Source organism: Ambystoma mexicanum, chromosome 7q (assembly GCF_040938575.1).
Source record: "Ambystoma mexicanum isolate Mex_15411 chromosome 7q, UKY_AmexF1_1, whole genome shotgun sequence".
Classification (NCBI taxonomy): Eukaryota; Metazoa; Chordata; class Amphibia; order Caudata; family Ambystomatidae; genus Ambystoma; species Ambystoma mexicanum.
Window position 1 is genome coordinate 644,883,668 of NC_090941.1, and position 12,995 is coordinate 644,896,662.

The 12,995-nt window shown below is 44.9% G+C and overlaps 1 protein-coding gene across 2 annotated transcripts in view; it reads right to left on the reverse strand.

Annotated features, from left to right (window-relative positions):
• The window catches only part of LOC138528519 (cilia- and flagella-associated protein 337-like), an 875,503-nt gene that overhangs the window by 682,146 nt on the left and 180,362 nt on the right, over window positions 1-12,995 (reverse strand). For both annotated transcript variants that reach the window (XM_069640251.1, XM_069640252.1), the window contains one exon: window positions 3,047-3,139. In XM_069640251.1, coding sequence (XP_069496352.1) covers window positions 3,047-3,139 — 93 coding nt within the window. The remainder of the gene's footprint in view (window positions 1-3,046; window positions 3,140-12,995) is intronic.

Below are 12,995 nucleotides of genomic sequence, written 5' to 3' on the forward strand. Positions count from 1 at the left end.
CCCATGCTTTTTGCGCAGACCGTTTTCAAAAATGTTCTGCAACATTTTGCATTCATTGTTTTTGGACTCAAATCTTCTCACGCATTCCTGGGCCTCCTTCTCTAATTGCCCTTCTAACTTCCGCTCTCAGTTCTCTTTTTGCCCTTATTAACGTTGCCAACAACTTTAGGCCCATTACCACAATCCCCTTCTTGCTCAAAATACTGGATAAAGTCGCCTACATGCAAATCCAGCAATATCTAGAAAAAAAACACATCTTAAGGAAAAGACAGTCAGGCTTCCGTCCAGGACATGGAACAGAGTCAGCCTTACTCGATTTTAAATTTCAACTCAGTGACATCATCGACATTTGCCGGCACTTCTCCTCCTCCTAGATCTGTCCGCTGCCTTCGACCTTGTCAACCATGATATCTTAGGTATGCATCTAAAAAACGAGGCCCACTTCTCACCAGAAGCCATCGCTTGGGTGGCCTCCTTCCTGAGTGGAAGACTCATGAAAGTCTTCTCAGACACCACCTGCGCATCCCCCACCACCATTCATTGCGGGGTCCCACAGGGGTCATGCACTGCCCCCACCCTCTACAATATTTTCACCCTCCCGCTCTTTAAGGATCTGAACTGTCATAAAAATGCATACACTACTTATGCTGACGATACTCAAGTACTACTCCCCCTATCTGGTACTTCTGAACAAGACACAGCAGCCCTATCCAAAATCCACTCAGCTATACAGACGTGGCTGGCCGCAAACGGCCTCTGCCTAAACGGGGACAAAACAGAGATCCTCTTAGTAGGTACAACTGAAACTCTCAACAAGCTCCCTCCACAATACAAATCCTTTACCATTGGCAACTCCACCATAGCAGTCTCAACACCGGTAAAAACTCTAGGAGTATACCTCGACTCCTCTCTTTCCATGACCCGCCAGGTCAATGCAATAGCCTCCTCCGTCGCACTCACCATCAAGGTTATCAACGCGGTCAAGCCTTTCCTCTCTACAAAAAATTGGTTATCGATCGCCAGAGCCACAGTAGGTACCAAACTGGACTACTGCAATGCCCTATTCCTATGTACCTCTTCAAAAAACCTCAACAAACTTCAAGTCACACAAAATAATGCTCTCAGGGCTGCTCTGAGCATTCCCAAATGGGAACACATCTCACAAGCCAGGAAGGATGGCCACTATCTACCAGTAAAAGAGTGCATACTCTTCAAATCACTGGCCATTACTCACAGGTGCCTCTCCTCTGATGCACCACCAAGAATCACCCTTAACCCCTCTAAAAGGCCCACTAGGACCCATCTATCCAACCAGATTTACGTTCCCACCTTCAAAATAACCGAAGCAGGCGGTTCCAGCTTTTAGCACCTTGCACCCAAAAGCTGGAATGCACTGCCCACTGCACTAAGGAACGAAACATCCTACACCACTTTCCGCGAAAAGATGAAAACAGTACTGTTTTGTTAGATCAAACAAAATGTATAAATAAGCTGTCAAACTGCAAACATGCTTCAAACTGAAACCGAAGCTACAGCATAATTTACTGTTTTTTTATCACTTTATATTCCACCTTTTAACATTGTATATTCGATTGTACTTGTCTCACCACTGTCTTGGCCTCAAGTGAAGTTTTCTGTAACAGCGCCACAATGCCCCAGGGCCGCTTGTGTGCTTTATAAGTGCAAATAAATAAATAAATAAATAAATAAATGAATGTGTGATCATAGGCGTGTTTTGGGAGTAAATCAGTTTTTCCTCCTTTACTCCTCACTTCTCTGTACTCTTCGAGGATCCATGTGTATTCTACATCGTTTTGATTTTCGGATAAGGAATCTTCATATTGCCTAAAAATATTTTTGACCTCATATTGTTTAATCCTCAACCGATTTTTTTCCCCAGGTTCCTTCTACCAGAGTAATTTTTTTGAGAGTCTCGGCGGGCTCAGGATCACACAGGAAGATGGCTAGGAGATCATGATCACTTGTTGGTTGCCTCACTATTTCAAATCTTTCCACAGTATCAATCAAATTTCTAGAAACAAAACAATAGTCTAGACAGGATCTCTGGATACCTCTCCCCCATGTACATACTCCTGGTCTGCCGCCTTCTGTTTGAATATTTGGTATGGACAGTTCTCGGGTAGATGTCACGCCACACAGCCATAAGAACGCCCTAGAGAATGGATGGACAGCACAGCAATGTGTAGTGTCATGTTGTGGTGTATGTGCAGTGCTTCCCTGGCGGGACAGCATTGGCTTGCCAGTAGCAGAGCAGCCCCACTGCTGCCACTAGACATAACTGAACTAAACATACTAGTGTCTGTCTTCATTGCACACCATAGCCAGAAAGCTGAAGGCAATATAAAATGAGTGCCCCCTAAAGATGCACTGATGTTTCTAAAACTATGAAAACACGAGGAACAAATTATGAATGTCAAAACAGAAGGACAGCACGTGTTAAACCCTCACATAGAAAAAAAATCCTTACCCTCTTTAGTGAAGAAGACATCACAATATTATAATTCGGGAACGACAGGGGCGTAAGAGGGTTCTCCATAAAATATTTTTCCAAATCCATTTAACTTTAGTGGGATCCTTTTGCCCATGTGTTTTATTCCCATATTGAGTAAAAACCACATGTAAAACGTTTAACGCATGATTTTTAATAAGCCAGCGATTTTTATGAATTTGGGAAGTGGATCGAAATATATCATTCCACCACCCCAATTCCCCCCCCCCCCATCCGCTGCGCGTCACAAAGACGAGAGCATCTTTTCCTATTGGCGATTCTGATGCGGGCCGAGGTCCTAAGGATTCCACTGTCTGTGTGGTGTTTACTTCAGGGACCAATGACCTAGTCAAGATTGCCTATGTTGTCACCAAGGGTTAATTACTCATGTCAAAAAATATTGCTTACAAAGAATGATTTTGCTTGTGTACTAATTTGTCTCTATTCTACATATGAGATGATTTGTTAAGTGGTGAATAAGTAGCCATTTGGCTTGTTCCCAATTTTGATTTACAACGAAAAAGCAGTGAGCATTACCAGCAATCCAGTCTTAATGGCACAGTTTCCAAGCAGCTGATCTGGCAATATGGCTCTAAATTTGATAGCTCGTAAAGTTGAATTTCACGATCACTGTAAAAGAAATCAGAAAATGTTTATTTTAATGGGTACAATAATGACTATAATAATCTTAATAATAAGAACAACAATATTAGTAATAAATAACAAACAAGCATTCAATATAGGGCTTTCAGTGACAGACTTTGGCTGCGTTCCAATTATATAGTTATGTCTGCACTCCGTTCACATTATATGGCAAATATGCCTCCTAAGGAATGTACTACTACCATCCCGTGTGGTCAGCAAACACAACTACTGCTTATGTGTACTCCTTGGCCTTCCACTCTGCTACTTCCTCCTTGTAGACAAAGTCTTCAACTTTACTACCTGCACTACCTAAAACCTACCTGGATCCACCCCACTTTGACCGACCGACAACGCGCTGGTTGGCTCCCCATGCACACTGTTCCCTTTTCAAGTTCCTGCTCCTAGTCAGGTCTACACACCTGTCAATGGTCATGATCATGAGTGCCAGGCTGATTTCTGTCTCTGTCTATCCACCATCTCGCTCCCTTCACTTCTCCTCAGTCGCCAACTCCCCCGTGCCTTCTCTCACTTGCACTCTTTCTCCCTACCCGCCCTGCTCCATTGGAACCTGCTGCATTTCACAAACAAAACTGCATTTATTCAAAGCTCAGTTTAAACTTCACCTACTGACCAAAGAGGCGGCAGCCTGCTTACTCCCCTACCTAACCCCACTTCTCTCTCCAGCGCTCCATTAGAATGTCGTTTTGTATATGTGTACAGGACTCCTCTTTAGTTAGCCTGTCAAGATACACTGGTGCCTCATTTTAGACATGTTTGACAAGTAATTAGCTCTTTGGGTTCAACTTTAAAATAAAAATGAATACACATAAGGAACATTTTGTCCACGCCTCTCCCTTTAAGAGGTTATAATAGAGAGATTTTTTTTTATTAAACTCAGCAGATATATTGGTTATGTGGAAGGGGTATATAGAGGCCAAGAATAAAGGCAGTCAACAGGACTCGTATTGCCAGATTAAACTGTGTTCTGCAAAGTAAGGACTCCATGAATGTGTTGCAAGTTATTGTCACTGCCTGCCATGACTATTAAACTGCAGTCTTTAGGACTTTGAGCTCCAGTGGTTTTCCTGAGGAAGCACCTGCACCTCAGGTAGGGGCACCACCAGTTTGAGAAAGTACATAACTGTTTTCGCTCTGGCAACGTTTCTAGTGGTTCCTTAGAAACCTATCTCCTGGCAGTCATACAGGTAAGAACCATTATAACTTCTTAAAATTGCCCGCTCCGACACTAGACTGACCGCCCCACATGTTAAATCAGATTGACGAGGCACGGGGGAGAGAAGGGAGGACCAATGGGAATGGAGGATATTGATATCACGATGACAAGTAAGTAACTTTGAGGTTATCTTACCTCCTGCTACCACCAATGCCAAAAGTCCCAAAGATGCGGAAATGAATAGCAGGATGGCAGCAGGCATAGTCAGCATGTTTCAGTCAGTGCTGTTTAAGGAAACTGCATATTAGTCAGGGAACTAGTGCCCATGGAGTAGTACTTATAGGAAGCATGCCGGAAGCCCAGGCGCATTTTACATTCATGGTCACATATTTCTGGAAAGTGAATGTAACTGCCTCCGCATTGATTTAATGAGGCGTTACAGTCCATTTAAGAGGGCTTAATAGTTGTATTAGCCTGCACATGAGCCCACACCCAAAGCGACACCTGTGGGTTGTAACACCATTATCAAAAGGCAAAAACACACAGAAAAGATTTAAAACGAAACAAACGTCATTAGAGAGTTATCATCAAAATGGGCCTGGATAGTTAGGGCTACATACTCGTACCCTAAGCACAACCTAGGAATAAAGACACACACATCAGGGTTGTGAATTAAAATACTTTATTTTATGTAGTGTGTTTTATGTAGTCTGTGTTTACCTGTTTTGGACTAATCCATCGAGCCAACCATGGGGCTGGATGGAATGTTAGAAAGGAGTGGAAAAAATGAAACAAACGGACAAAACTCTCCTCCAAGAATGGTCTGGGTAAGGGCTGCATTCTAGTGGGAAAAGAGAACACCATTGAAGGAAAGAAAACGGTTAGAAAGGGAGAGTTGAGAAAGGAGAAGGAAGAGAATACAAAAAAGAAGAGCGTGGAGAGTGAAGAAACAACTCCTGAGGAGCTGCAGCATTGAGCGTTCCTCCCCCCGGGCCTAAAGACATTTGTTGCACGGGGCACATGAGCTTGGCAGACTGGGTTAGTAACCGTGGACCTGGGCTGGATGCCGGAGCAGCCCAGACACTCACGGGTGTTGGCCCCCCCGGGAGCTAGACTGGACGGGCTCATCGACATTAAAGGGCCCGGGAAGCATGTGCTGGGCTACCCGGGCTAAGGATCAGAAGAGTGGTCCAGTCCAGGCAACGTATGGGGAGCAGCCCGAACATGGCGACCAGGTCCGCTCTGCCTGAGGAGGGGAGCATTGAAGAGAAGTGTCGAACTGCACTGTAAGGCAGCGTGGGTGAGGACCACTGGGCGGAGAAGTCCCGTTCTGCCTCATTGCAGCAGGCTGAGTGAAAATAAATCCCAGGCTGCCATGGTGTAGGAGCCCGGGTGAAGCAGTGACCTCTGGCACGCGTGCTGGAGTTCCCGGAAGAACTGCTGGTCACCCCTTGTGTCTCTGCGATGCAATGCAGACGGGGCGGCCGTCTAAGGCCAGAGGAAGTGGCGCAAAGGTGGCAATGACAATGGTGGCATCCCGATGGCAATGGGGCTGCAACCTGAGGACAAAAATTGCATGGGGGTGCAGCAGTGATCCTGGGCAGCTCCGCAGGCCGCAGGCTGCCTAGAAGATGGGAAAGTGGCCATGGATTACGGTGGTGATGTCTAGCAGCCCCGCAGTCCACGAGGGCCGCCAAGAAAATATGTTGTGCCACATGTCTGCAGCGGTGAAGACGGGCGGAACCCCAACCGGTCAGGGGGCAGCTCATGGACACAGGTGGTTTCTTGGGTAAAAAAAAACAGTTGCCCTACTTTCTGGACAACTTGCGCAACATTGGGAAATGAACAAATATTGAAGGGCATTTTTTGGAGCAAGTCCAGTTGTCAGATTTTGTGAATCAGGAGTTTGGTGCATCGTTGCTCACTTCTGCTGGCTGCTCTCCCTTTGCATGCTTAATTTGGTGTATTTTAATGCTTTCCACCCACTTTGCACATCTTTTGTGCACATTATGCGCTCTTTAAAGTTGTGCATCTCTGAGATGCACACTTTTTTGAAAGAGGCTCATTTAATTCTGACACGTTTATGGTGCATCTCAGATTTGCCCTCTTTTTCTGTTTTAATAATCTGGCCCTTTCATTGGTAAATCCCCATTTACATGATCAGTTTGATGCAATTGCATGCTTTCCATTCACATTTTGCACTCCTTTTATAAACTCACGTATCTCTAAGATGTAAATGAGGCACTTCTTTTGCTGGTGCATTTGTGGTGCATCTCACATTTGGGCACTTTTTTTTATTTTTGAAGTCCTGAGTCTATAATGCCTAGACTGCTGATTACCAACCCAATCAGGTCACATGTTAATTCCCTTTGGACGGCCGACATATCAGTATGTTTCTTCTATTGTTCAAACCCCTGGTAACCCTGGACTCAGGGTGAAACAAAGTGCATGTTTCTTTACATTTCATGGCACATAATATTTCTATGCAAAAAGTTTGGGGTTTTGTCTGTGGCAACTTTCTTTGGTCCTGCGCCCCAGGTCAGGTTCTAATTTCTCAGGTGTCTCATGGGTGTGAGGAAAAAAGAGGCGACCCAGGCGGTAAGTTACCGCCTGGGCCGTGACTTTACCACCATGGCGTAAACTACGTTTACGCCATGGTGGTTGGCGGACTTACCGCCCCATTCCGAGGTTGGCGGGGGCGGTAAGTCCCCAATCCCCATTTACCCTTCCCCATTCCCATTTTTGCCCCATAGGGCATAATGGGAGTGGGGAAGGCGTTAATTACGCCACCGTAAATTACAGTGGCGTAATTAACTCCATGGTCCCTTAGCGCCATGGATTTTAACACCTGCTAAAAGCAGGTGTTAAAAGCGCCATGGCGCTAAGGGACCTCGTACTCAGGCGGTAAGGGTCGGCGCTGTTAACGCTGCCGTAAACCCCTTACCGCCTGGGTCGTAATGAGGCCCAAAGACCCCTACCTCTTGTTAGAACAGGAAAGTAATGGTTTCCTCTCACAAAGGAAACATGCACCTCACAGATTCTTGTGATTGAAAAACCAATTTGTAATTATTTATTCATAACACACTGTGATGCCCTTTAGGATTACACATGTTACAGCACAACATGTGCCTTTATCAGATCATGGCAAATCGATCTATGTACATATCCAATCAAATAGAGAAGTGAGTCCATATACCATGTGAAGCAAGAAAATATGAAAATATAAGACGTATACATAAGGACAGAAATTAAGGAGGGGAGTTGGGTAGGCCGGGTAGGAGTTTGTAGAAACACAAGGACAACATAGTATATATTTGTTAGATCAATATTAGTCTGATTTTTTAATTGAAGAAAATATATATATATATCATCAATGCATATTCATAAAATGCCTTAGGTGACACTAAAATAAGCAACTGTAATCCTTTCAGAGTTTAGAACAAGTTTCTAATGATACAAGCACATCTATGACACATATCGCCAAATACAGAGACCGAACAGTAATTACGAAAGGGGTTCCAAAATGGAGTCTGTCTATAAACTTCATCTCTAAACGCAGAGCGCTTGTAGTATTAGGATTCATTTCATAGAAATAGTAGGTACTTCTCTTACCCGGTTTATGGTCTATTTTCTTTAACATGTCAAGTTGAAAAAATGAGTCAATGGGATCAATCCCTCCTGTGAATACGTTAAATTATGCTCAGTCAAAACAGATTCCGAATAATCACATTAGTACATAGTTTCAAGAATGGGGTCATTACGACCCTGGAGGTAGCCATGACGCTATTTGTGGCATGGCTACCCCCATTCCGGGTACCGGGTGCGGGTTCCTGGAATGGGGAAATACCGGGCCATTCTGACCTTGGAGGGCCCGGTATTTCCCCATTCCAGGAACCCAGACCCTGTACATCCACTTTCCCATTTGAGCCCCCATAGGGCTCAATGGGAATGGGGAGGATGCAAACAAGGGGCCCGTTAATGACGGGCCAGTTGTTTGCATCCTGGTCTGCTTGCGGGACCCGCTAAGGACGACTGGTAAACCACGTCGTCCTTAGCTGGTCCCACAAGGAGACCTCGTAATGAGGCGGCAGGGGGTTAACGAGGCCGGCAGCTCTACCGGCCCTGTTAACCCCCTACCGCCAGAGTCATAATGACCCCTAAACTGGCGTTAATGTTTTGCCTAAAATGTCACTGTAATGTGCTCATATATGTTTGTGTTTCGTGCATCTTAAACAATGTTTACAATAAAGTGCTTCATTCAACGGTAGTAAATCACTAAATTGAAATGTATCTGAACATGTTGGAAATCCCGGTGGGGGAGTTTTGCTTAAATAATATGCCCCCGTGCATTCAGCGTGCGGGCTGTGATAATAATCACCTTCTAATGTGACTGGCTCTGATACGATCCTGTTTGCAAATTACAAAGCCCAGATTCACCTTAAAGTGTAGGCCTTCAAGTCAAAATAAACCTCATTCTGATCTGAAACGGCCCGCCTCTCTTGGTGTGAAGTAACATGAGGATCCTAATCCTCTCAGTCCATGATCGCGTATGTATTCTCAGTGACCAGTGCTCTGATAATACAAAGAATAGGCTCCATATATGTCCGTCTGGGTGAACGTTAGGGCTTGCCTACAAAGTGTGCATTCTGTCTCCTCGCCTCGGCCAAGTTCAGTCTCACTCGTACATGGCTTTATGCATTGCTATAGTAACCCATTGTCCTTTTTCAGTTTCATTTGCTCCATTTTGCATTGCAAAACTCTGGCACCATCTTTTGGGTCCCCGAACCCGGAACATTGTTTTTTCCGACTAAGGATTTCTCAATTTCGTAGAGCCTGATTGTCTCACCTACTGGATCGCTCCATATGCTAGTCTTGGCCCTTCTCGCCCTGTGCCATGCTCTTGTAATTTTTCAAACCAAGGACCGGGCCACTATGATTGTGTTCCCCCCCCTACCTGGGAATCTTTGACTTTCTGTCTACTGGCACGGACTGCTCTTCCCCAACCTTCCTGATAGCCACTGGTCTTCTCATTATTTCCTTTCCCCACCGCCTCTGATGTTCCTCAAACTCTCGTCTTATCTTTCGATAGCAAACTCTGCCAGTAGTGAACAATCTCCTCCTGATATTCACAGACCCTCTCATTATCTTCTCCTGCAACCTGCTTCTGCTGTGCAGCAACATCCTCATGATGTTCTTCCACCTGTGCGGGCTCCAGAGCAAGTGAATGATTCTTCACGCCAAGTGCTCATTGTTGCCCAGGGACCACTACAAGTCCCCTTCCAAAAAAGGGATAGTGTTGATAAAATGGACCTTCATAGAGAAAGGTTGTTAGTTGTCCATTGGGTCACAAGCCTTCTGCAAAGGGATGGTTTCACCTTTCCCGGGGCACATTGTTTGTTTCAGGTGCCTTAAAGGCCAGTGTCTTCATGGTGTTTTTTTCTGTGACTGTGCCCTGCCCCATGGAGGGGGATAAGTGACGGTGACAAAGGAGATCCACCCATACCACAAAAGGCCCATCATCATTTTGCTTGGGGCAGCAACTGGCCCCATTGGCCATCTCACTAGTCCCTGTATTCATGCAAGGGACTTCATCACAATACTTATGTCAAAGGAAAGTATTGTAGGATCAATGGAGAAAATACCAAAATAAATTATTCAGAAACATGAAATTGACCAGTAATATTTGAGAAAGGTGCTCAAGAAAGACATTATAACACAGAACTGTGTCTGTCGTGATTAGATGTGTGTTTACAATTCTCTTAAAACAACTTTCGGACAGAAGGAAAGTCTATGGAAACTTCAAACCTAAGTGAAATCTCACTTGATTGTTTGATTTTTAGTTTCATTGCCTGTAACGTGAACCTAGCTCAACAACAGCTGAGCGCTTTACAACAGGATTGTGCCAGAATTTGACTTGGCATTTTAAATGGTAACGTAGTACTGTTGGTGGAGGGAGAGAGGGAATTTTGTTCCTCGGGCAGATATTGCTGAAGGAGCCATGTTCTTAGTGTTTTGCACAACTGGAGGATGGTAGGGGCATTATGAGCCTCTACTAGGATTGAGTTCCAGGTGATTGTGGAGCCTCCCGGAGTGCAGAGTTTAGCCGCCAAGTATGTTGGTGTTCTGTTTGAGACTGCTTTGTAGGTGATACATGCGGTTTTTAATATGATCCTGGCAGGGAGGGGGGCCAGTGTAGCGGGTTCAGTGTTAGGGGGATATGGATTTGTGGGCATGTCGGGAGCTTGAGGGCAGAGACATAACCACACAGTCGAGAGAAGAAAGGTGCCCAAGAGACAGGAGTGTAAGGAATAATGAAGACAAGAAAGGATAGGCAATAACTACAGACAGGCAACGAAGACAGTGAACAGAAGGGGGCAGGGAGTACAAATAAGACAAACACTTTAGGTTTCCACTTGAGGTGTATGCAGAATTGGGGAAACAGTTTCCCACAGAGTTAGGGGAAACTCTAGCCTTCTGAGCTGGTTACTATTGCAGGGCAAGAGTGTAGACAAAGGGCACCCCTTTATCTATAAAATACATATACTTAGACTTGTGGGGTAATCAATAGACCATTATATCTGAAAATAAGTAAAGAAACTCAGTCAAGGTGCAGAGGAGAAAGCAAGGTCCTCGCACATGAACCCTATAACAACATGAAAAAAATAAAAGTGTTCCCAATATTGGGAACTCCTGTCTCCTGTGCGCTATCTGTGGCCTAACATACTATTACAGGGCCCCACTCTGAATGCTTGTGGAAAGGAGCAGCAAGAGTGGGTGTCTATGCCTGGACCCTAAGGCAGGAACAAGGAAACAGTACTCATAAGACTGAAGCCTGTACGGTCCAGCATTAACTGAACATTGACTGCCTCCAGAAACAGGAACCAGCACACTGGTAACAAGGCCTAGTAAGATTGTTATTTTGTCCTCCCTTTGTTTCCCCCTCCTTGTCTTGTCGTGCATAGAAACACTTGTGTAGAGGCACGTTATAAATGCCACATCATATCATATCGTATAACAAAAAGGCACAAGGTACAATACTGAAATACGACAAAGGAAAGGGCCAGTGATCGCTTGCTGGGAAACTCAGCAGCCAAACTCTGAACAAAGAAATTACACAAGCATAAGTGAGGACAAGAACACTAACATCAATATGCAGGGACAGAATAGGAAGTTAAAGTGAGTAAGGCTCATCACATAACAGGAAGAAAGAGGGAAAGCAAGAAGACAAGAATCTAAGTGCAAGGGTACAGTTGGCTGGAACTGCAGACTTATAAACTAAGGGCCGGACTGAACTATAGACCAGAAACAAGAAAACTCAGGGCCAAAATTCTGGACTAGGATAGCAAGGAGTGGACTGCAGACTTGTAACAGGGAACTGTAACTATTGACTGGAATAACATGGGCAGGACTGCAGACATATAAAAAGGAAACTCAGGACTGCATCTAGGAAGCTAAAGTCAGGTAAAAGAGACTATGGGCATAGAAAAATGAACTGCAGGCAGCAAGGAACAAGATAATAAGTGTTAGAGAGCAGGGGCAGCAGACAGGGAACAGAAGACTGCAAGCAGGGGAGCAGGGCTGCAGTACAGGAAGCACAGATGCACGGTTTAGGGTCAAAGATTCAAATACAAAGGTTCGAATAACAATACTCTCGAAACAAAAGGACGGAGAAAAAAAATCGAATGCACTTTTTTTTTTTTTTTTTTTGGGTTGGTTCCTCCCCACACCTCCAAACCCCTCTTTTTTGGCAAAACCCATTATTTTTACCTATACCAAAACAAAACAAAAAAAATGTATTGCATTCGATCCTTTTGTTTTTGAATTAATGACTGGACACCCAGATGCACAGGGCAAAAGGCAGGGGAGTGTAGGCAGAGTAGCAGAGCTGCAAGACAGGGGGCAATGTGCACTGGAACAGGAGCAGGCTCTGGAAGCAACAGGAAACAGCAGCAATCCAAGGTTCAAAGGGCTGGGAGTGAACTCAATTCAAGAGCCCTGTGCTCCTGCAGACAGCTGCTTAAATACTGACCTGCCCTGTGCAGATGCAGGCTCATTATCAGCACCTGGAGCACCATACCTGAAGGTAATCTGCCTCCTCCCTCTCTGGTCCTGGGAAAGTGAAAGCAGCACTTATCCCTAAAGCTTCTGGGGATTGTGGTTCTAAGACTATTGCATACGAATAGCCATGGAATAAGAACTTCCACAAGGTGCATTATGGGATATGTAGTTTGTGAAAATAAATAAGGCAGTTCCAAAGTCTTGCAAATGGAAAATAAGGACAAACATATGAATAGGCATTGTCCGGGGAGGATTATGTTGATGAATGAGTCCCTTCCACAATGGGTGCCAATTGGTGGTCCAGTGGCACAGTCATGACACCTGCAATGAGGCGGTCTGCAGCATAATGTGCTGCTTTGAGGGGGGCCAGGTGTGTGGTTGGAAGCCCAGTAAGGAGGGCATTTCCTCCATCGATGTCTGAGATAACAAGGGCTTGGACCACTGTATGGAATTCGTTCGGGTGAATGAAGGGTTTCATCTTGCAAAGTATGTGGGTTTGTAGCCATGCGGTTTGTGCCTTTGTGTCTATGAGCTTTTTGAAGGAAAGGCTAGTGTCAACAATGGAGCCCCGGTAGTTAGGCTGAGTTTGACAGCTTAGGAGTGAATCCT